This window comes from Onychomys torridus, chromosome 2 (assembly GCF_903995425.1).
Source record: "Onychomys torridus chromosome 2, mOncTor1.1, whole genome shotgun sequence".
Taxonomy (NCBI): domain Eukaryota; kingdom Metazoa; phylum Chordata; class Mammalia; order Rodentia; family Cricetidae; genus Onychomys; species Onychomys torridus.
Window position 1 is genome coordinate 64,620,355 of NC_050444.1, and position 24,698 is coordinate 64,645,052.

General features: G+C 50.5%; 1 protein-coding gene across 1 annotated transcript; it reads left to right on the forward strand.

Moving 5' to 3' along the window:
* The first annotated feature begins 4,637 nt into the window (after nt 1-4,637).
* Nucleotides 4,638-24,558, forward strand: Glipr2 (GLI pathogenesis related 2). Its single transcript, XM_036178843.1, has 5 exons — nt 4,638-4,989; nt 15,140-15,248; nt 15,592-15,695; nt 17,431-17,508; nt 23,958-24,558. The coding sequence occupies exons 1-5, from the start codon at nt 4,977-4,979 to the stop codon at nt 24,116-24,118; spliced, it is 465 nt and encodes a 154-aa protein (XP_036034736.1). The 5' UTR covers nt 4,638-4,976; the 3' UTR covers nt 24,119-24,558.
* Nucleotides 24,559-24,698: the final 140 nt, after the last annotated feature.

Consider the following 24,698-nt stretch of genomic DNA (forward strand, 5'->3'; position numbering starts at 1 on the left):
ATAAGCGGAAGTAGGTCACTTGGGACTACTCTAGCCCCTTCCTGTTCCTGCTCCTCACCACTTCCTGTCTTCCACTCTGCATGACCTCCCCACCCACTGTGGACTGAAGGCTTTGAAACTGTGACCAAATAAATAGTTCCTCCTGCAAGCGGTCTTCTCAGGAATTTTTGTCACAGACATACATGACCATCCCTTTTACAGAGGAGGAAACGGAGTCAAGTTACTTGCCCCAGTTCTTACTTTGGTTTCACATAGTTCTTGTTTTCTGTTTTGTTCGAGGCAAACAAAACCTGTATGTAGCTCTGGCTGTCCTGGAACTCAGTCTGTAGATCAGGCTGGCCTCGAACTCACAGAGATCTGCCTGCCACTGCCTCCCGAGTGCTGTGTAAAGGCGTGGGCCACGAGGCCCAGTGCAGAGTTCATTTTCACATTTTGCAGAACGTTAAGTCACAGAGGATTTAGTACAAATAATCCTGCCGTCAAACAAGAAGCATCCCTTTTGCCTCTGTATGAATTCCCCCTTGCGTACTCCACACCTTGGCTGTGGTTGGTTTCAAAGTGGGATGGTCTCCACAGGCCTGTGCATTTGAACACTCAGTCTCCTGCTGGGGTGCTCTGTGGAGAGGTGGGGGAAGCTTCTTGGAAGAAGTCCAGCCCCCACTTCTGGCTTGCTCTCCGTGTCCTCACTGCGGTTGCTGTGTGATCGGCAGCCTCCCTCCTGCCATACCTTCCTAACAGGAATGGACTGAAGAGTTCCTGTCCCCTAACGACCAGGAATAGACACGTCTTTCAGAGGTTGCTTCTAATCAAGGACTTGGTAATGAAGAAGGTAGCCAGTACACTTTGAAAATATATCCAGATCAAGTAAAGGTTAATTTTACAAATCATAAAAGTAACTGGTGTTTTGCTGTGTATAGTAACAGTCTTCTGAACTTATTGAAATAAACAAAAAAGTTAAAAGATAAAAACGAGATGACCTTGCCTGGGGAGGATTCAGTTCAGAGGTAGCTTGCCTAGCAAGTGCAAGGTGCCAGGTTCATTGCCGGCACCACGGTAGACAGACAAACCTATTCACTCATTGCAAGAAAGCTAGGTTGACTGTGCTGACATCAAACACACATTTCTCAGGACGAAGTGGGGGCAGAGAGGGAGACAGACAGCTTTTTGATTGACAGAAGAACTAACTGATTGGGCCAGGGTTATACTCAGTGGTAGAATATGCTTACTTGGCATACGTGAGTCCCTGAGTTTGATTTCTAGCGTGAGGGGTGAGGTCAACTTATCAAGATGATAAAAGTCATAAATGTTTATTTTCAGATAAAAAGGTTCAAAGTACATGAAGCAAACTCTCTCTGTGTCCCACTTAAGGTTTGAGATGTTAGGTCTCAGCTGTTCCTGCCGCCACACCTTGGCTTTGTCATCATGGACTCTAACCTTCCGAAGCTATAAACCCAATTAGGTGTTTTCTTTTGTAAATCACCTTGGTCCTGGTGTCACAGCACAGCAATAGAAAAGTAACTCGTTCAGGAGCTGACCCCGAGAGGAACTTGTTTGGGGGCGGGGGGAAGACTGGAGATGGGCCTGCAGTAAGGACTGCTTAGTTCCACACACCCTTGCCTCTACTCAAACCTAAACCCGTGTGAAGATCCTAAGAGAGTCCGGGGACTGGGGAACATCACAGACCCTTCCTTCTCCCCAGTGTGACCCATTGACACAGTCTCCTGTTTCTGTGTTGTTTTGTCATCCAAATGTGTGTGGATATTGGCCCAGGTGCTTTGGGGCTGTTTGACCTGCAGGAGCTTCCTTCTCTCAGCCTGGCTTTCCTGCCTGAGGACAGTGGAGCAGCGAGCACACAAGGAGAAGTTCGTGCCGGCTGAGAGCGTGCTTTTGGTAGAGCATCCTAGGCATTTCACACTCATGGAGTAGGAATCATGCTCCTCATCAGGTACTTTGTGGGTTTGTTATCTCCAGAGAGGGAGGGACAGCCTGGTAACAAGCACGCGCTCATGGGAGGTCCTCCGTGCTGGGAAGGTCCTTATCTGCTTTACACAAAGAAGAGGTAGAGGAGGAGAAAGAAGAAAATAGAAAGGACCTGGTGCCCTGGGCTGACCATATGTTAAATAGATAAAGACCAGCAACAGAAACAGAGAGGACCGCAGGCTGGCTCACAATCAAAATGCAAGACAAAGCTTCAGTGTAAGAGCCAGAACTGACAAGCTTTGAAGACAACGGGAACTCTCCTGCTTGCTTAGCGATTATGGGGGGAAACCCAGGGCTTCCCTATGCTGAGTATACTCTACCACTGAGCTACACCCTCGGGAAAAATTGATAAATTGAGAGTTGGAGTCAGGAGAGTAAGGAGTTCGAGGCCAGCCTGGGCTAAGTGGCAAAACATGAATTGAGTTCATCTCTCTTCTTGGTGTCTTACCTTTGTTGTGGCTTGTCTCTTGTCTGTCTTCTGGCCTAGGCAGCACCTCCCTCTCCAGCCACCCAGTTGTCCTTAGTAGAAATCAGCTTTGACAATGCCTAAGTCTATTTGGCACACTGCTGGCACGCTGCTGGCAAAGCCAGTTTACAGGGCCCACAACACAACCAATCATAGACTCTACAGAAGCCACAGAGGCAGGAATTTAGCTTTGCCAGGTCTCTCCTTCTGAACTCACTTCTGAACAAGGTGGATGGGGGACTGGCGGCCCCTGACAGTTGTCTTCCGCATATGGTGGATGACTCCTTTGGGCTCAGCTGTTTCCTCATGGCCTTGCAGTTCTGGTTCCTCTGAAATACCTTTCTAGAGATCCTGTGTGTGATAGGGACCCCTCCTGGGTTCATTTGATTATTTCAATGGGAATTTGTCAGGTGAATGGAACAGCTGGAGTCAGAATCCCTACCCAACACTAAAAGTCCTTTAAGTCAGATGGGCACCAGTATCCACTCTGCTCCTGTTTGCAGTAAGTGTATCTGATGGCCAGGAAGAGCGAGCTCAGTGTGGAGCTCTGTGCTGATCTACTGGATACATCTAAACTCAGTACTACAGGTTCTGGCCAGGTGTGGTGGCACAGGCCTGACCTGTGATCCAGCACCTGGGTGAATATGGTCATGTAAGGTTAGTTTGGGCTGTACACTGAGACTGTCTAGCAAATGGTAAACCTACAACAATACATTTCAGTTCAAAGAGTGTGGACAGCTAGGGATGTATCCTGTAGTCACTGCCTGAGGAGGTGGAAGCAGGAAGATCAGAACTTCAAAGTCCAGCTATACAGGAGCTCCAGCCAAGGCCACAGGAGAGCCTGCCTCAAAAAAAAAAAAAAAAAAAAAAAAATCAAATAAAGAAGAAGAGAAAATAAACTAGTTGGTGAGGCGCTGGCTGCCAAGCCTGACCCCAGGACTCACGTGGTGGAAGGAAAGAAAAGGGTTTCCCCAGTTGTTCTGTGACTTCCACACACACTACGGCACTGAAACACCCAACATACATCACCCCACCCCACCCCGAAAATACACACACACACACACACACACACACAAAAAAAAAAAAAAAATCTAAAGATAAGGTCTAACTATGTAGACCAGGCTGGTCTTAAACTCACAGAGATCTTCATGCTTCTGTCTCCCAAGCACTGAAAATAAAGGCGTGTGCTACCATGCCTGGCCCAAATAAATGTATTTTTAAAATATATGTATACACACACACACTGTATACACACACACACACACACACACACACACACACACACACACACGGGGTGGGGTGGGGTGGGGGGAGAGACAGAGAGAGAGAGAGGAGAGAGAGAGAGAGAGAGAGAGAGAGAGAGAGAGGAGAGAGAGGAGAGAGCGAGCAAACTCTGTACTTGGAATCTTTGAATCAGTTCAATGTGCAAGAGTGGTCCTCTCTTTCTGTTGCGTTCGTTCCAGGAATCCAACTCAGAACTTCGAGTTTGGCCTCAGGTGCCTTTACCGCCCCGCCAACTCGCCAGCCCTAACGGAAAAGCCTGAACACTTATCTTCCACAAGGACTTCCAAATCCTCTGGCCCACCAGTGAGGAAGGGTTCCCTTGGCACGGGGAGCTTATTGGCTGTGCCTTGTTCTGGTGCTCTTCTCAGGGGTGAAGCTAAGTCAGTGTCTCCAATGTTGGCTGTGTGCTGTCCTAAGATTAGCAAAGGGAAGGGCTGCTGAGATCTGAAGAAACTGACCTCAGGCTAGGAGGGCCAAGTCAGCGGCAGTTCCTGCCGAGGGATGGGTGAGCAAATCCAGGAACGTTTGGGGAATCTGGTTTGATGGGAGCGTGGGATAAAGTTAGAGAGGTGAGGATCCACATCTGGAGTCAGACTCAGGGGTGGGGAATTTGGCTTGGTCTCAGAGGCAGTGAGGGTCAAGAGCACAGGTCCAAGCCAGGCTGTGCGCACTTCCCTGGGGCTGCTGGAGCTGGAGGGTTAGGATGTGTTCAATTACAACCTGGGGTCGCCAGCGGAAGGGTCCTAGAAAGATGCGGTTGGAGCAGTGTCGCAGAGAGGAAGCAGCACACTGGAGGGCGGGAGATGTCCCCCAAGACCGAGACAGGAAGGTTACCGACCCCTGGTGGCACCGGTGGGAACCGTACCCCGCCGGGCCACAGTGAGCACAGCCGTCTTCGTGACGTCTCCGTCGCGCAGGAGCCACGGGGAACCACCGAGAAGGCGCAGGCTCCCCTAGGTCTCACGCGCGCTTTCAGCTGGGGGAAGAGAGGCCGCTCTGAACCGGCATCCGCGTCCACATCTGGACCGCCCTAGCCAGGGGCGGAATCCCACCAAGCCTTGTGAATCTAGGGGTGGCTCCCCGCGCCTCCGCCTGCAGCTGCCCTTGCCTTATAAGGCGGGGCCGGGCGGCGCCGGGGGAGTGGCTGCAGCCGCCCCTGCCCCTCCTGGCTCCGGCCAGCTGCTGGGACCCGCCACCCGGCGCAGCGCAGCCGCGGCGGAGCAGAGGAGCGCACACACAGCCGGCCATGGGCAAGTCAGGTGAGCCGCCCGTACAGCCCGCAGGGGTGCAGGGATGGCTCCGGGGACACTCGCCATCACCCTGCCCCGCCTGGGGCCTGGTCCCCTGGGAACCCCTCGGATGTCCCCGCCGCTCTCACTGCAATGCATGATCCCTGAGTGGGGATGGAGAGCGTGGGGCAAAGCGCCCAAAGGCGCAGCTGGGGCTGTTTCTGGTTCAACTCGGAAGCGGAGGTAGCGGAAAGACCACCCGGAAGGAGAGAGAAAGAGGGCGAAAGCGAGGGAGGGTCCCTCTGGCTTCGAGCCGGGGATTGCGTCAGGGAGGGATTCCTAGCGCTGATGGGGATAGTTCTGTGAGTCTGCCGAGGCGTGGCTCTGCTTTGTTTCCAGAGGAGGACAAAGTTACAGTTGGAAAAAGTCACCCAACTGTGCCAGCACCCCTGACTGTGAAGCAGCTAGTCCCGTCCCACCCCACAAAGGGCTGGTCTGAGAATCCTTTGCGTTCTCGTTGGGCTTATCCCCCGAGTGAGTGCCAGGTTGGGTGCTTTGCAGATCCGCTCCCGCCGTCGTCTCTGCTCTGCTGTCGCCCATCCTCACCACTGTGGCTGTAAGGATGAAATGTCTGAAAACCTCCTGTTGCTCCCTGCTCGCTACCTTCCACCCCATTGTCAGGCCCTCTGGCCACTGGCGCCACCCTCTTGGCCGCACAGCTGTGCTGCCTGGCAGGCACCCAGGCCCCTTCCCCTGGGTGTCCTGGCCCGGTCTTCACCACTCCCATCATCCAGCCTGAAACTCCCCGTCCTTCTGTGCTCTACTCTTGTTAAGGGGATCCCATCCCTAATCTCGCCCTCCTCCCTCAGAGGGACAGCCCCCACCCTGGATCATCTGTCCTCACTCCTGCACGGACAAGGGACAGGTGTTGGGCAATGGATCTACTTCTCCCAGACTTCTCCCTCCTTGGGCACCAAGGCTTTCTATTTATTGGGGCATCATTTCTGCCTCACAGGAGGCTCTAACCAGTGGTTCTCAACCTGTGGGTCGCGACCCTTTGGGGGGTGGATCCACCGTTTCCTAGGGGTCGCCTAAGATCATCAGAAAACACAGCCATTTACATTATGATTCACAAGAGTTGTGAAATTACACTTACAAAGTAGCAACAAAAATAATGTTATGGTTGGGGTCACCACAACATGAGGAACTGTATTAAAGGGTTGCGGTGATAGGAAGGTTGAGAACCATTGCCCTAAAGGAACAGTGGAGTCAATGGGCTGTCAGCCTCAGCTGAGGAAGGCTGGGTCCCTTCTTGGGTCTGCCCTCCAGGACTGTCCTTCTCTGGCCTGGTCCTAAACTGCTTTTCCTCCAGCTTCAGTGACAGGCTTGGCTTTCAATGCTGGCCCTGTTAAACATTTGCTATGTGATATGAAGAAAGGTTTTGTGATCCTCCGGGCATCAGTTTACCCATCTGTACAAAGAGGGTGGTCCATATGACCCCCAAGAGCCTTTGCAGTGGACAGGAAGAGGATGTCACATAATTAAAGGAACGAGACGAAAGGTCATCGGTGATGGGACAAATGATGGTGGATGTGAGAGGACCTTTTGACATCTCTGCGTGGAAAAACAAAAAAACAACTCCTTCCTCTCTAGACTTAGGAGGCAGTCCAGGGATTCTCTAAAGCTACATTTCATTTTTATTAAATATTTATTGTTACTATTATTGCTTTATGATAGGGTCTCACTATGTACCTCAGTCTAGCCTGAAACTCACATGTCTACCAAACCGATCACAAAGTTGCGGAGATCCACCTGCCTCTCTACCTTTCTGGTGCTGGGATTAAAGGCAAACCACCGGCCGCCAGCGCAGCCCTAAAGATACATTTTAATTGATTGTTTCCAGCCCCTGCTCTGAGATACAGTTTTCTAGCACTGCACCTGTGACATCATCCTTCTACCTGTTCTCCCCCATCTCTCTCCATGTCCCCTCCTCCCTCCTACCATCTGTCCTTTCTGCAAGCTGTGGACCCGGTGCACTGGAGGGACAGCCCAATCTTTAGGAATGTTTGTTTGTGTTGTGAAATGAATAAATGAAGGTTGGGGGTGGGGAGAGACTGGGTAAGAGGTGGGAAATGACCCTAGCTCTAAGATCTTCAAGTGAAGGAAGGTAGGGGAGGCACAGGAGGGAGGCCTCATCTGTGACAGACCATAAAGGAGTGTGAAGAAAGTGATCCATTCTAGAGGGCCATGGGAGGGTCTAAGTCATCTTATGGGCTATAGGGTGCCTGAACACGGTAGGACCAGTGTGGTGGCTGAGTGGAGGATCAGAAGGGAGAGCGTAGAAGCTGGGAGTGGAAAGCCTGCCTCCCTAGAGACAGCAAGGGTGCAGGCACCTAGGGCCCGGCTTCTGAACCTCTCTCTACTTGCGAAAGAAGTAGTTTCATCCAACGAATTGTTATACAACTCCAGGTGTATAGGCGTATAAAACAAGTATACAAATCAAACATTTACTGATAATAAATCATACCAAAATTTATTTTATTATGTGTGTATGTTCTGTGTGTGTGTGTGTGTGTGTGTGTGTGTGTGTGTGTGTGTGTGTGAGAGAGAGAGAGAGAGAGAGAGAGAGAGAGAGAGAGAGAAAGGCCAGAGGTAGGCAGTGGATGTCATCTTCAGTGGCTTTTTGTCTTTTGAGACAAGGCCTCTCACTGAGCCAGGAGCTGGCTGACTCAGCTGGACTAGCTGGCCATGGGCCCCAGGATCCCCCTCTCTCCTTTCTAGCTCTGGGATTACAGACATGGCTGCTGTGCCCAGTTATTGTTTTGTTTTGTTGTTTTTAAGCAGGGATGCTGGGGATCCAGTCTTAGATTGTCATGCTTGCATGGTAAGTATTTTACCAAAAGCCAGTTTCCCTGCTCTGAGAAATGGATTCTAAAACAGTTCGTTAGGACACACACACTCATTTGAGACAGGGTCTCGCGATGTAGCCTGGGCTGTGTAGACTAGGCTGGTCTCAATAAACTCGTAGAGATCCACCCACTTCAACCTTCTGAGTGCTAGGATTAAAGGCGTGTGTTATCTCACCCAGTTTATTGTTGGAATTTCTGTCCTAACTCAAGACAAAATTCATTCAATGATTCTTTGGGGGGGGGGGCAGAGGTTACTAGGGGTTGAACCCAGGGCCTTACATGTGCCAAGTTAAGCACTCTACCACTGAGCTGCCCCCCCCCCCCAGCTCTTCAGTGCCTTCTTATGACCCTCAAGTGAGTAACTCAACAGCAGTTTTTAAAATCAAGCTTTCTAGGGTCAACAAAATGGGTCACTGGGTAAAGGTGCTTCCCGCCAAGCCTGAAGACTTGAATTTGATCTCTGTAACCTACATGATAGAGGGAGAGAGTCAACTCCCACAAGTTGTCCTCTGACCTCCACACACAGACCTAAAAAAATGTAACTAACTAACTAAATTTCAAATTCAAGCATTCTAACAAGACACAATCCAAAGCTATAGTCATTTGACTGAGCGATGACTGTAGGAAAATACTGGGTTTTCTGTAATTAAACCATTATACTTCTGTAAGAGAGGAACACTATACGTGAAGAAAAGACACTGAAATTCATAACAAATGAGCTGAGCTACCCCAGGAAGTGCCAGTGCCAGTGCCTGGTGTGATGGTATGTGTGCAGTGCACAGCGTTCATCTGGTGGCTTCAGAACCAAGGCTGCAGAGAAACGGACCACACAGCCTGGTCCAGAACGATCAGAAACACCTCAGTTGCATTGCTGTGCTTGATTTTGAATCTGGTAGTTTTGGTAGATTCCGAAATCTTTTATTGTTGCCAAGATCGTCACCATCTCTACATTCAGCTGTGTGCCAACACCGGGTTTGCCCAGGGAAGCCGTGGTCTAGGGCAAGGATGGGAGCCAGAGAGGAGGAAGGATGGGCTTGCCAGTGGCAACCCTGGGCAGACTTGGTGCCAACTTGTAAGGAGTAAAAGAGGAGGTCAGAGGCGTGAGAAGGTCCGCCTGCAAAGTGGTGCTGATGTGGATTGCAGAGGGTGCTGGCCGCAGAAAGCAGCTTCCAGCTGGCAGAGGCAGGTGTCCCCACTCACTGATAGTCCTCTAGTCCAGTCCTTCATAGTCACTCACATATGCCTCCTCTAAGTTCCCCAAAGAGAAAGTGACTTTTCTGGGTGACTCAGACCCAGTGAACCTTCTCCACAAACCCAACCCTGAAGATCCAGGCCACCAATGGAGGCCTTGGGGAGCTGCCTCCAAGAGATACCCATTTACAGAGGAGTTAGACCATCTAAGGAATCAGCCCCTGCCTTGTCTGGGTCCTGGTTTGCCCTCATGGAATAGGCTTCAGACACACCCCCAGAGCTTCATGGGGAGTGTGAGAAGTCCCATGAAGCCTGCATACAGCTGCCAAGGCTCACACCTAGAAAGCGTGGGCTGGTGTTGGAAGCTCTCAATCCTGCCCACAACCCTGGTTTCCCTCCTGGGCCTCTGTGCAACAGGTGTGCTGGGACCTCAGACTGCAACAGCCCTGTGCCTTGAATAATAATGGTTTCCAATCATTAGCCTCCTGCTGTATGCTAGGCAGTGAAGTTAGGCATTTTATGTTACTAACCTTCAACAGCACTCTAGGTCATTACCATCTGCTCATTATAAAGTGTCTGGACCAGTAAGTGAGCAAATTAGGATTAGAATTTAGCTCTGAGTGGTGTGTGGTATGTGTGTGTGCACACGCAGAACCTAGCTCTTTGCCTTCTGAATGCTTCCATAGCACACTGACCACATGCTCTCACCCCAGTCCCCATCCCAAATGGACTCTGGCTAGTGGGGACCCATACACATACTCTAATCATCTCTAGGAATCTTGGTGTCTCAGACCCTGGACTCCTAATACCAGAGGATATCTGAGGAGAAGACGAGGAATTTTCTACTGGGCGAGCCCCTGGGACCACTGCAGGGAGAGGCCACGTGGGCCAGGGCAACCCCAGCTGTTCCGGTTCATCTGTTCATTTTTTTTTTTTTTTTGCCAGACTCGTTTGAAAGGTTTCCCTGCTTTGGGGACATCTTAAAACCCGCAGCTGTCATCTTCTGTACACAGAGGGGAGCCTGGGGCCCGGGGGCAGAAACTTGTTTCTGGGCAGATCTTAGTGCTGGGTAGAACTAGCACTCAGCAGCCTGAGCAAGCCCTCCCCCTCTGGCAGCTTCAGCCAGTCAGGGACCACGTGTGTACTTGGTCATCTCTCAGACAGGCCTGCCTGGAGGAGACCATCACTCCAAGAAATGGACTCCTTGCCCATAGGCAAGGAAGCAACTCTTGGTAGCCCCCGCTTGCCATCAGGAGAAGGGGGTGTTGGATGTAAAATAGCAAGCGTACTAGAGTGGGGGCAGGAGAGGGGAAGTGGGGGCTTTAACCAGGGCCTACAGAGTCAGGGTGACCTGAGGCCATTCATATACTCCATCCGAAACAGCAGGGATCTAGTCCTAGCACTGTCTGAACCTGGAGTGAGTACCTCCTCCATTTCTTCGTTCACTCAGCTGACTTCCATGCTTGGAAGAACCAAAAGATACCTTCAAAAACTGTTTCCCCAGACAGGCTGTGGTGGGGCACTCCTTAAATCCCATCACTCAGGAGGCAGAGGCAGGTGGATCTCTGTGAGTTCCAGGTCAGTCTGGTCTACAGAGCGAGCTCTAGGGCAGCCAGGGCTACACAGAGAAATCCTGTTTGGAAAAAGAAAAAATTGTTTTCCCTCTGATTGTTCACTTCCTACTCTTCCTAAAGACGCAAAACCAGTTTCACCCCAGAGGCTGGAGTAATTTGTTTTCCGGCCTCTTGTCAAGAGGATGGAGGGGCCTGTTCGAATCTTCGTGGGGAGTCAGAAGAGGGTAGTGATATAGGAGGATGAGGCCTCAGAGAGGGGGTACTGAGGCAGGAGCCTGTCTGGCAAAAGCTGGGGTGTGGGGAGCTAAGGACAGATCCAGAATTCCCTTCACTCTCCTCGGCCCCCTCAAAGATCTAGATGGAGCAGCACCACCTAGAACGTCCAGCCTTGCTGTCCCCTCTGCTCTGGACAACCTCTGGAGCCCGGCTCTGAGGAGGCTCTGAAGACGTGTAGCTGTTTCTCCCTTTCCTTCCTCTCTCCTGTGAGAGATAAGAGGCAGCTGCTCCTGTGAGCTCCTTCCCCTGAGTGCTCACTTCAGCTGTCCTCCTGAACCTGAGCGTCACCTAGGTGACATCTCTACCGCTCCACTGGGTGACCCTGGGCTGTGAGGCAGAGCCTCAGAACAGGCCTTGCTTCAAGTCTAGATCCCTCCTGATGGAACTCCTGGACCAGCAAGGGGAATGGGGGGGGGGGGGTTACTTCCCTTGCAGAACATGTTTTTTCTAATCTAGTCATGGATGTGGGGAGGGTAAGGATGCCCTAGGAAGTGGTTGATGAGGTCTCCAAGGCCCACTGGGAGACAAGCAGGAGCAAGCAGGAGCCCAGGGCAGATGGGTCTGCCTGTCCCTCCTTCTGGCTCTTCAGCAAAATAAAATGTGGGTCCCTGCCCTTCCTCCACTATAGGACCTCTGAGGGCCCACCCTGCTGGGCTGTAGGTGGCTGGTTTTACTTTGACTTTATCTGTGTTCTTGGGTTTTTCTATAGAAGTAGGGTGTGCCTCCAGCTAGATGTGGTCACCATTGATAACTTGCTCCTGGAGCTCTTGTCCTGGTTGGAGTGGGTGGGGACTCCTAAGACAGCCCAAAGTGGCCGGAGGGCCCCCTGGCTTCCAGCTTAGGGAAGCAAGAGAACCCTCTGTTGAGGCCGGGTGACCCTTTACAGAGGCCCTGGCTGAGTAAGCCTGGCCCTGCCGGAGCCTGCGCCTGGCGTCAGCTTCTGGCACTGATCTTGTGTTGGTTCAGGAACTTTCACTTCTGTCCCCTGGAACTTCCCCCATGCTGGGAATCCAGTGACCTAGTTTTTAGAAGCCATATATGTCTCTGCTTAAGAGCCTGCGGGCCCTACAGCACAGTGGGGTCCACTGCAGGCTGACCCCAACACCCAAACTGCCTTAAATTGGCTCCCTTTCTCCTGGGCCCAGTAATAACCTAACCCTTGGCCTCCTCCTCTGCCTCCTGAACCTGGAACACCTTTTCCAGAGAGCTCTTGGGACACCGCACTTGTCACCAAGTCTCAAGTGTCTCCCACAGTGTCCCACCAGACCTTCCTTGGCCTGAGACATGGGAACTGGGAGTTTAGGTTGGCCCTGGCTGTGCCTATCATGCAGATGGGGATCATTCTCAATGTGACCATGCAGTTCATACAAACCCCTGTTTTATTACCCTGTCCATTTACCAAAGGGCGGGAAATCCCTGGAAGTCATAGGCCATGGTGTTCCTCACCTCCCCTACCCATGCCTGAAGGGATCTTACAAGGAATGGAGACTAACTTGCTTGCATGCCCCAGTGGTAGATAGCTTGCTGCCTTCTTGTGGGGGAGGGAGCTCTGCCCAATCTCCAGAAAGCTTTTGTAACAGTCCCGGCAGAAGTACATAGTTCTAAAAGAGGTGCAGACTTCAGATACCAAACTACTGGGACAACGGACCCAAGGAATGTCCCCAGGAGTCTCGAGCCCGCCGGGGGAAGGAAAAGGCTGCACCCCCAGTGGCAGCCAGGGCGAGGGACTTGCCATGGGCTGGCAGCTGGAAAAAGGGCTTGCCGCATGGGGCCAACTGTCAGCACAATGGCTTCCTGATTCACAGCTTGGCCGCCTTTTAAAGCCAGACCTTGGGTCAGGACTCCCAAGATGGACGTGGCGGTCCCCGGATCTTTTGTTCTCATTGTGACCACATTGCCGCCTTTCACTGCTTTCCACTGCCATTTGTCTTGGAGTAGACAGGACAAGGATGACTACTGAGGTGGACCCTCACTTGTGAGGGCTGCCAGAGTTCAGGCGTGTTCCCTTAAAGCGCCAGGAACATTTTGACTGGGAGAAAGGACCTTCTTGTTCCAGGCTGAAATCTGTCTGTCACCCTGCTCTTTCTCTCTGCCAGCTCCAGCTTTGTCCTGTAGGACCCAGAATTCCCCAGAACACTCCCACCCTCACCGCAGTCTTCCAGTCTGATCTCCAGCATAAAGAGCCCATGTGAGCAAGGCAGGGTGGAGCACTCATGGCCTAGGAGCCTATGGTCCTGATCACCACATTATCCTGCTGGCTCCTTAGCTCACTAAACAGACTTGTGACTTGTGTCCAGGAGTTGTTCTTGTTCCTGGTACCTCCTGTCCCCCATGGTTTTTGAAAGACTGTGATTTGATGTGCCCAGTTGCACATTAGCACGCCAAACCGGAAATCTACCCCGAGATGCTCCGTTGGTAATGTGCCTCCTACTGTCAAGTGTGGTCTCACAGCTGCGGGGCAGCTCCGGGGTTTTTCACCTTGCAAACTCTACACTTGAACACCACCTGTTTCCCTCCCACCTCAGGAGACCTGAAATCTGCCTTTCGTATCACAAGGGTGTGGACCTTCTCTGGCAGGCCACCAGGACATGAGGATTTCTGGTTGTAGCTCCCCGCTCTGCCTCAGGCTGAGTCATTATTACCATGTTTACCTCAGTTCACATCTCTGTTACCCCAAACATCACAAATGGGTTCAGAGCCCTTCCAACCCTGTCTCACCGTATGGTCCTGAGACTGGATCTCCTACTCAGCCTCGTTGGACCCTACAGCCCCCAAGGGCAGTTTACTTCCTCTATAATTTGTCAGAAAGTTCTAGGACATGATGGTCACCAAGCATGAGCTGTATGTGTTTTTTCCTCCCTCCTGCCTGTAGTTAGCCCTGAGCACTTCCTCCATGGCTGTGGTTACACACTTCCGACCACCACCAAGAGACCTGGCAGATGGACCGGTCTGATGTTCACTCATAGCCCTCCCAGGACCCCACATCTACAGAGAGGGGCGGCTTCCTAGATTCCTAAGGCGTGTGGTTTTATCCTGCCCCTTGCTCCAGGCCCCTCTGGCACCACTACTATCCTCTGCTTGAGAGACCATCACCCTTCCTTGTGTAAGCTATTTTTTTATAGGATTTGTCATCATGTAAGACAGTGCTCAGGGAGCAGATACATAGATTAGAATTGCACTGACTTGATGGTCAGTGCTTGGGTGGGTGGATGTGGTTGCACAACAAATGATGAATTGGTGGATGGGTAAGTGCTGGAAATGGAGAAATGGGTAGATGCATGACGCTGGATGTGGATGAAAAGCACATGGACGTTTGGTGAATGGTGGTTGGTTGGAGGGGACTGATGGATGGTTTGGGATAAGCGTTGGATGGATGAAAGATGCCAGAAGGATGGGGTTGTTAAGCTCTGAAGCAGGGTGGGTTTTGTCTTGATCTTCCTGCTCTTCATCCCCTATTTCCCTAACCCCAGCCCTCGCCACAGCCTTGCCCAGCTGATCACATCCTCCTTTGCTGTTACCACGGAGTCCTTTTCTATACTCTCCTCCCACCCCAGCCCTCAAAAATGCTGCTTTATTTGGTCCTCTCTCTTTATCTGGCTGCATTGCTCTCTCTCTCTCTCTCTCTCTCTCTCTCTCTCTCTCTCTCTCTCTCTCTCTCTCTCTCGGTGTGTGTGTGTGTGTGTGTGTGTGTGTGTGTGTGTGTGTGTGTGTGTTTCTCTCTCCTCCCTCTCCCCCACTTTGTTTTCACTGATTTGATATGGTGCCATCCACCCTAGCTAAGCTATTCTTCCCTGAGCTCCCAACTCCAGCCCTTCCTAGATTCCATTGGTCTAGTCTAAGGTATCCAGTCTCCTTCACCTTCAGACATTTTCCTTTAGAAATGTCTGACCAGCTCTATACCTTCCTCAGCACTACTCAGCATCTCTCAGAAACACTCTCTGAATCACTGTATTCCCCCACTTCTGCTCGATAGTCTGCCATTGCCTTAGATAAAGCTTCAAATCCCCACCGTGGCCCAGAAGACCCTACATCATCTGCAGAGCTCTGACCTGCAGAGACATGAAAGGTGATAGTGGTGATGGAGACAGGGTGGCCATTGGTGTGGAACGGGGCCATGGGACCAGGATGGAGAAGAGGTTGGCAGTCTCTGTGTGTCCTGAAGCTTGCCAGTACACCTCTGGTGGGTCTTGCCTTTGCACTGAGCTGTTCTCCATTCCTCTGTCATTCTAGCTTCCAAACAGTTTAATAACGAAGTCCTGAAGGCTCACAATGAGTACCGCGCTCAGCACGGTGTCCCCCCACTGAAGCTTTGCAAGAAGCTCAACCAGGAAGCTCAGCAGTGAGTCTCCAGCACTGACCGGGCTCTTGCCCTTCATGGAGCAGCTTCTGCAGTCTTGGAGGGGTCCTGGGTGGTTAAAGGGGTGTGGTTGGGGTTCAGATACAGTCAGACCTACCAACTACTCTGCTGCCGGCCCAGGCAGGTTCCCTTTGCTTCCGAGCTTCAGTGTGCTCATCTGAAAATGGGATTGTCGGGAGGCCCAGGCACGGGAATGATGTTTCCGCCATCCCTCTGGTGAACCCAGACAAAGAAGGCGGCTCAGCCATCTAGATCAAAGCTCAGATGCAGGGTTGGGGTGGAGGGTCCCTAAGTTGAGCCTGCTCTGAGGAGACATGTTATGCAGGTATTCAGAGGCCCTGGCCAGCACAAGAATCCTCAAGCACAGCCCAGAGTCCAGTCGTGGCCAGTGTGGGGAGAACCTTGCATGGGCATCCTACGACCAGACAGGTAGGACACGCCCGGCTCCTCTCCTCTCTGCCCAGCTGGACCTAGGATGAGGTCTGCAGACTGCTTTTGACACTACGCCCTTTGCAGCTCAGTGATGGTGTGGCCACAGGCCCAGAAAGGGAGAGGAACCCCCTGAATTCTCAGCATCTGCTCCTGGGCTGACCTCAGTGGCTGGCCCAGAGCCAGGAAGCTGGGAGCCTGGAACAGATGAGTCAGATATAGACAGCTCCGGGTGCAGAAGTCCAACTCAGAGGCGTGGGCGCCAGAGACTGCAGGCAGCATCAGTTGAATTTCAGCCTGGTTCTGTGGGCACTGGAGCATCCCCGCTTTTTCTAAATTATTATTATTATTATTATTATTATTATTATTATTATTATTACTATTACTATTATTATTATTATTATTTTACACTGTAGGTGTATTGCTTTTACCATTGGATAGAAGAAAAGAATTGAGCATCTTCAAAAAAAAAAGAGAGAGAGAGAAAGAAAGAAGAAGAAAAAGATGATTTTTCTGCCCAGGGCCCAGGAGGAAATGACCCCACCCCACTGGCTCCTTTAGCTCTGAAGTGGCTTTTTAGGGAAATAGTGGGAGTTGTCACAATCCCTAGAGCTTTCCCCAAACCCCAGGAGAGAATGACTCTTTCCTCCCCAGTCTCACATTCCCCAGAGCTCCCAAGGGGCTCCCCCAGGCTGCCCGCTTTCCCTAGTACACCCACACACACCATCCAACCCCTCCCCAAGAGCTATGTACCTGGAAAGCAGCTGATGGTGGGGTCTCTGAGCCCCTACCTCAGCCTGCAGATGCTGGGCCCAGGCTCTGGCCTCTCCTGGCTGGGAGAGGGAGTCTTGATCGGGTACTAAGGCTGCTGGCCTGGCCTGGTCTTGTGTTGGCTACCTGGGCACCATGATCAAATCCCTACTCTCTCTGGCCCTAGTTTTCCCATATTCCTACACAAAGAGGTTTGGGTTGATGTCTCCTGGTTACACACCAGAGTCTTTGGAGAGCTTTTACATTTTTCCAACCCCTGGGTCTCCAGAGAAACCGATACAGCTGAAGAAGGACCTGGGCCTCAGCTTCCTTTAAATGGTCCCCAGGCATGGCTGATATGTACTCCAGGACCCAGCAGGAATAGTGGGGACTTGGTGGAAAGGAAGAGTCGCAGCTCCTCTTAGGACTTACTTCTAAATTGTAACAAGGTCCTAAGGTGACTCATCTTGACTCTGAGATCAACAGACCTCGGGGAAATGCTTCCTCACACCACTGCTGACTGGATGCTCAAGATGAGGGCCTTTCTGGTGGCAGTGACCTTTGGCCTACTGGACTAACCACCTTTATTCAGGCCTGTGTTAGAAACAGACCCCGGGTGGGATGAGGACAGCCTCCCAGAAATTCAGGCCATTGCTGGAAGGCCCTCGGGATGCACTGTGTTCAACCTTTTTATTGTAGATGCCCAGAGCAGAAAAGGCCTGTCCCAGAACGCCACAGCGGTTCAGTGGTAGGATGTAGGCTACCTCATCTGGGGACCGTTGCTTGGCCCCAGGCCAGTGCTCATCCCAGTGAAGGGTCTGTCTTCATCCTGAGTCCCCAGGAGCCTGCAGGGAGTAACTCAATGTTTTACTTCATCAGTGTCTAATGAGACATAGGGTGTGGAATGTGGTTTGGGGTCTGTGGGTAAAGATGTAGGGAGTGTGTAGACTTCATGGCTGAGTTTACACGTGCCTTTTCTGTGCAGGAAAGGAAGTGGCTGATCGGTGGTACAGTGAAATCAAGAACTATAACTTCCAGCAGCCTGGCTTCACCTCGGGGACCGGTGAGTGGCAGTTGGGGCCTTGGCTGAACGCTGCCCGCCATCTTCAGAAGGTTGACTCTTTCTCTCCTGCATTGGCTCAGCCATACCACTCTGGTTTAAGTGCCCAGAAACCAAGGCTTCCTTTCCCCAGCACCTGCCCACCTCATGCCAGACCTGTACTCTTTCTTCATCTGAGGGTACCCGGGATGCTGATCCTGCCCTCCCCCACCACACCCACAGACAGGTCAAAGTTCAGTGTGTTCCTGCAGTGTGTTCACCTTACTGCAGTGTGTTCTCACTGCAGTGTGCTCTCCTCACTGCAGTGTGTTCTCCTTGCTGTATTGTTCTCCTCACTACAGTGTGTTCTCCTCACTGCAGTGTGTTCTCACTACAGTGTGCTCTCCTCACTGCAGTGTGCTCTCCTCACTGCAGTGTTCTCCTTGCTGTATTGTTCTCCTCACTACAGTGTGTTCTCACTGCAGTGTGTTCTCACTACAGTGTGCTCTCCTCACTGCAATGTGCTCTCCTCACTGCAGTGTGCTCTCCTCACTGCAATGTGCTCTCCTCACTGCAGTGTGCTCTCCTCACTGCAGTGTGTTCTCCTTACTGTATTGTTCTCCTCACTACAGTGTGTTCTCTGGAGCCTGGATTTTAGCTGGGTGCTTCTTTCTTGAACTGGCATCTGAGCATGTCTGACAGACCAGTCATCCTGCCTCTGGAGTTTCTTCTGCCTCAGCTGCTCTCTCCACACTGCTGTGGCTCCCTAGAGGCAGTCAGGAAAGGGCCAGGCCTGTCTTCCCTTCCCCCTCCTTCACACCTCCCTCCTCTTCCTGCCCATTCTCCACACCTCAGGGTACTGGGGGATTCCCCTCCCTCTTGCATTCTAGGCTGTGGCACAGGTGAGTCTAAGAGTCAGAAAAGCTCAGGCTCTTCCTAGCTCTGCCATTTGTTGTGTGAATTGGAGTCACTTCCTTTTTCCCTGCCCAAGGACATGTGTTGCCTCCCAGGCACTGCTGGGAGTTGGTGACACAGAAGTGGAGGAGACCCCTCTCCTTATAGACCTTCTGTAGGGTGAACAGTAAACTTAAGTGTGTATGTATAAGTGTGTGTGTGAAGATGTGTTTGTGTGTGTGTGTGCATGTGCGCGCAAGATGCATGTTTCTGTGAAAAGGGTAATGTCTTAATGTCTTCCTCTGTTGCTCTGCCTTGTTTTTTGTTTGTTTGTTTGTTTGTTTGTTTGTTTTTAGAGCTGAGGATGGAACCCAGGGCCTTGTGCTTGCTAGGCAAGCCTCTACCACTGAGCTAAATACCCACCCCACCCCACCCCACCCCGCCTTGTTTTTTGAGATAGGGTTTTTCACCCAGTCTGGAGCTCAGCAACTTAACTGGACTGGCCAGCCAGTGAGATCCCTCCCCACCCTGGCGCTGGGGTTACTGTGCTTCCAGGCAAGCTTTCTGCACCAGTGCTGAGGATGAGCTGTTTCTCCATCTCATTAAAGTGTGGGCCGCTTGTCTGGGCTCTGAGGTTCTTCTGCCCCATTTGCTGGCCTCACCATCCCCCCCTTGTCTTCCCTAAGAAGTGACTCAGACCCCTCCTGAGCCCGGGACAGGGTAGGAAGGAATATGTCTGACTCAAAGCACCAGAGAAAGGGAAGGGGTTCCCTCCCGACCCCAACCTCTACCCTACCATCCTGTCTATGTTAAGGTAGAGCCACTTGGGGCCCTCCATCCCCTGGCGAGTTCCTTCAGAAGCAGGAAGTGACGACATGTTTTCACTGTTTCCTGTGGCTTACTGCTCACCCTGTCCAGGAAGGATTCTTGTAACTCTTAAGTGCAGACTTGGGACATTTCTTGTTCCGTTAGCCCCATCCCCACCCCATCCCACCCCACCCTACCCCGCTAGTGTTGCCAGGCTGAGGAGCAGAAAGCAGCTGCCAGAGATTCAGATGACAATGACCTGGCCACTGAATGAGGAGGAGGGCTCAGTGATTAAGGATGTGTGGGCAGAACCTTGTCGCCTTTTATTACAGATGGTGTCCAGAGACTTTCATTTCATAGCTCTTTCCCCAAGGATGAGGCGCTTGAGCAAGCAGACGCGTGCCGGATCTTGGAGCTGCGCGTGGCACTGCTTGATGTTTATCAAGTGATTGTACCCACAGCCACACTGGCCTCCAAGGCAGCTGAGAGCAGGACCTTGTTCTGCCCATTTAGCAAAGGGGAAGACTGAGACCTACAAAGAGGAAGGCTTTTCTCAGGTCTTCTGTTCTTACCGGGCGCCTGTCCCACGGCCTCTACACCAAGAGAGGGTGCCTGTACAAGGCTGGGGACAAATGACGGATGGACGCTGGGGCCTTAGGCAGGAACTTGTTGTGGAACTGAGGCTTCCAGAACCTTGAGGACTCTCAGGCCCATCCTGCTCGAATCTCTCAGTTCCTAGCTTTTTGCTGCATTGTGTCTTGGGGTTCCCTGACCTGAGTTCCTATAGGTGAAAGGTCTGTGAAATACCTGCTATCTGCTTGGACTGACAGTCCCTCCCCCAGCCAGCTTTTCACAATAAAGCCTACCCTCTGGTCCCTGCTTTGTGCTGCATGAGAAAAACATTCCTTAGTGATTTTGTTCTGTCCTGTTTGAGTGAGTAGATTTATTTATTCTAAATGAGGACTAGCCTGACATGGCGAGGTTATGAAAGTGATGTAAGCTTCTGGTTTCTTGTGTATTAGCCTAAAGTGATCCTGAGTGTGTGTGTGTGTGTGTGTGTGTGTGTGTGTGTGTGTGTGGTGTGTGTGTGGTGTGTGTGGTGTGTGTGTGTGTGTGTGTGTGTGTGTGGTGTGTGTGTGTGTGTGTGTGTGTGTGTGTGTGTGTGGTGTGTGTGTGTGTGGTGTGTGGTGTGTGTGTGTGTGTGTGTCCTCTTTTGTACTGCCAGAGGTGGTTTTATACCAGTAAAGAAATTGTCTTGTCCTTTCTTATTTTCATATGTTATTTCTTTGCAAGGATATACTGTAATGGATTCAGTATGGTTTTCAAAGGCATATTCTGGGAAGTTTCAGTCCTCAGCCAGAAAGAGGATGTGATCCCTTTAAGGGGTGGAGACAAAGAAGAAAAGAAAAAGGAACTGTTGGAAGTTAGTGTTAGAAACCCCAGTGCATCTGATGTTGCTAAGGAAGTTGTGTCCTTACCTCATCTCTAAGTACCATAACAGGATTATCTGTGCAAACGGAAACCTCCACAGAGAAGATTGCTCAGTTTCCTCCCTTAAGAAGAAACTGCCTTGGGCATCTCGCCACTGATGCACACTTTCTGTCCAGCCAGTTGCTTGGCAACCAGTGGATGATGGAAGTTTCCTTCTTCTCTGGGAAAAACAGAGAGAAAGATAGTCAATGGCCAAAGCCTGTGGTCACTTTAGAGAAGGCTGTGGGAGAAAGGGCTTGAGCCCTGGCCAAGAGGCAGCCAGAGAAGCAGGACTGCCTGGCAAGGTTGCCCAGTGCCTGGAGCTGTGATCCACAACAGAACAACCAAGGGGACCAGGCTGTTCAGAGCTGAAAACCAGAGTTATAGAGCTGAGGTCAATACAAGGTTAAAGATAAGTAAAGATTTAGATTCATAACTGGGCAGTTTTTCTTTTGTTTAAAAAAACCAAATCTTTGAGATAGGATTTCTTTGTTTGGCTGAAGGAAGCTTGAATCTGTCACCTATTCCAAGTTGATTCAGAGTTCATGATCTTCCTGCCTCTGTCTCGTAAGTGCTGGAGTTTCAAATTTTTTAAATGATGGGCCTGTAGGTGGCTTAGGGTCATTTGCCACCAAGATGACCACCTGAGTTTTGGTGGGAGAGAACTGCCTCCTGAAGATGTTCTCTCCGAGGCATGCTTGTGACCCCCCACACACACATATACACACTCACACTCACTCACAGACAGATGGAATTTTTGTTTTGCTTGGTTTTTGCTTTTGTTTCTCAAGAGTTTCTCTGTCTGACCCTGGCTGTCCTAGAACTCTCTCTGTAGACCAGGCTGGCCTCTAGCTCAGAGTCACCTGCCTCTGCCTGCTGAGTGCTGGGATTAAAGGTGTGTGCCATCAGGCCTGGTGACAAATGTAATTTTAAATTAAAAAAAAAATTAAGTATGAATCAGGCACAGTGACAGGAAGAGAGCCCCAGTCTTTGACTTCAAAGCCAGTGAGGGCCAAAGAGTAAGTAAGAATGGAAATCAGTGGGTAGGAACATAGCTCAGATGGTAGAGGGCTTGTCTTGAGTACTTGAGGCCCTGGGCTCAATCCCCAGCACCACAGAAGCTGGGTGTGGTGTTAGGAGGGCCTGTGTAACACATAGGAGGGCCTGGGTTTGATCCCCAGCACTGCATAAAAACTGGCCTGCTGGCATTGCCGTAAAAGGAGAGGTGAGGCTGGACAATCAGAAGTTCAAGGTCATTCTTGCTTACTTATTGAATATGAGGCTTCCTAAGATACAGAGACCCTGTCTTAAAAAAAAAAAAAAAAAATCATTGAAGTTGCTAGCAGTATCCCCTCTAAGCCTGCCTGCTTTCCTAACTCTAAGAGCATAATGTTTCCTTCCTCTCCATCTCTTTCTTAAATACCAGCCATATTCAATGAATTGTGACTCCCATGGAGAGCCGTGCCCATACTCGGGTATGTGCGTCTTCCTTTCTGTGACTTTCTCTTTGAGAAACCCATGCTCCTGAGGGTGCCTTGATTTCTTCTAGGCACCTCCTTTTTCCACTTAACCTTCGTGTTTAAGCCTAACTTAAAACATCTTCAATAAACTCCCACTCTGTAAAAACAATAACAACAACAACAACAACAACAACAATTTGTTCTTGGCCAAGTGAGGGCCAGAGGTGAAGGAGCCAGTAGGAACGAGAAGGGAAAAGACAGGGTGTGGTCAGGGTGGGAAGAGAGATGTTTGGTAAACAAGGGTGATTATGTAAGTCTTATTTAAACAAGTGACAGTTAGTCAGAGACCTAAGGGACAAGCAACTGTCAGTCAGTAGAAGAGCTTCCAAGGGCTGGGAGTCTATAGTGGTAGAGTGCTTACTGGCATGTACAGTCTTGGGTTCAATTCCCAGTATTGGAAAAAAGAAAATCCACATGTAGGCTGGTTGGAGCAAGGGTTCATTCCCTCGTGGGTTCTCATTGGGAAGCAGCTTGCTGAGCTCGGGAATAGAAGGAAGCCACCAAGCCAAGTATGAGCTTTCATTCCAGGTGCAACTGGGAGCAGAAGGTTTTGACTCGAGGAAGTTAGATAAGATTTATGTCTCAGAATGATCTAATTCATTATCTTTCCCATTCATTCACAGTGCATTTCCCATTCTCACAGCGACAAATGAATTAGAGAGGGCGGAAGTGGAGCCAAGAACAGTCAGGAGATCATTCCAAGAGAGAAACTATTAATGAAACCAAGGTTTGGGAAGAATATAGTTGAGCTAGATTTTAGAGTTGACTTCCTTGGGAATTAGTGGTAGGTTGTTGTGAGGAAGAGGATGTGAAGAGAGGAGAGGATACAGGTTCATCCCTCGGGTACCTGCACAAAGATGTTGTGGAAACAGATGGGAGGTCGGCAGAGGAATAAGTCCACGGGCCCAAGAGTGAGATTTGGATAGATTGCATCTGTGAGTCATCCAAGTGGAAGTGTGTGGTGATCGTGTCTGGAACAGAGAGCGGAGAAGCGAACTGAAGAAATCCATCTGGGAGCCAGGGAAAGACAAAGCTGCCTGAAGGACAGAGTGGAGAAAGGAAAGAGCTCCTGGGTTGAGGATGAAGAGCTACAAGACCAAGATGGAGATGGGAGGGATGCTAAGAGGCTAGGGTCATGGAACTCAGTGAGGGAGAAGGCGTTGAAAAGAAGGAACATTGACTGTAGGAATGTTCCTGAGAAGTCACGTAAGGCCCAGATCAAAACAAAACAAGAATCAGAAAATAACAGAGAGAGATGTTTAAGGAGTTCAGTTTGGGGACTGGAGAGATGGCTCAGTGGATAAAAGCATTTGTTGCTATTGCAGAGGACCTGAGTTCAGTTCCTAACACTCACATGGTGGTTCACAACCACTCATAACCCCAATTCCAGGGGGCCTGACAGCCTCTTCCGACCTCCTAGGGAACCATACATATGCAGGCAAAATATTCATACACATAAAATAAAATTTAAAAATCTGAAAATACAGAGCTCATTTTGGGGGCACGGTTGAGGGTTGGTGCCAGTAAGCTGATGTCACAGGTGCTGGACCACTGTGCTTTACCGTGATCTCAGAAAGAACGTGAGAGTGTTGAGGTGGCCGAGGTCTGTGTGACCGATGGGCAGGACCTGCCGCCATGTGCTTTGTTTCTTCTTCATGATTGACATCTGCAAATATCTTATTGCCTGAGCCTGACCAGAGCATGCAGGACTCTGAGGGTCCCTTAAAGCATCCTTTTCAGCGTTGGGCTGGCTCATCACTGCTCCTCCCTTGTCTCCCACAGGACACTTCACGGCCATGGTATGGAAGAATACAAAGAAGATAGGCGTGGGGAAGGCATCAGCAAGTGATGGGTCCTCCTTTGTGGTGGCCAGATACTTCCCAGCAGGGAATGTCGTCAACCAGGGCTTCTTCGAAGAAAATGTCCCACCTCCAAAGAAGTAACTCTCCAAATGTATCGAGAAGGCGGAGACACACATATGAAGTGCCTAGAGAACAACCAAGAGCCAGCCGAGTGTCTGTCCCTGTGGGCGTGGGTATTCTTGAGCATCTCTTGTGTACACACTCTAGGCAGCTGCGTGAGCTCATTCCGGTTAAAGGATGGGCATCTGAAGCATTTATCCAGGGGGTTACCCAGACCACAATTACTTCGATTTGAGTATGATCAATTATGACATCTTTTGGCTGTTATTTTTTAAGCAGACTTATTTTGTATCTTTCTTACTTCTAATATCCATCCTCGGACTTTGTGTATTCTGAATATTTGCCATGCTGAGAAGTGAGGTCATTTTACATGAACTTCCTGCGTTTGTAATCTCCTTTTGGTGGATATTGAAGAGTATTAAACCTTCCTTTAAATGTGACATAAAGCAACTTGTGTTAGAGACACGTGACCAGCTCCATTTCATAGTCAGTGAGATTTTTTGTTCTCAGTTGGAAGACATATCATCCCACATCCTCTAGGATTCCCTAATGGAATTGCCAAAGAGCAAATGGAGAAGGAAAGAGGAAAAAAAAAAAAAAC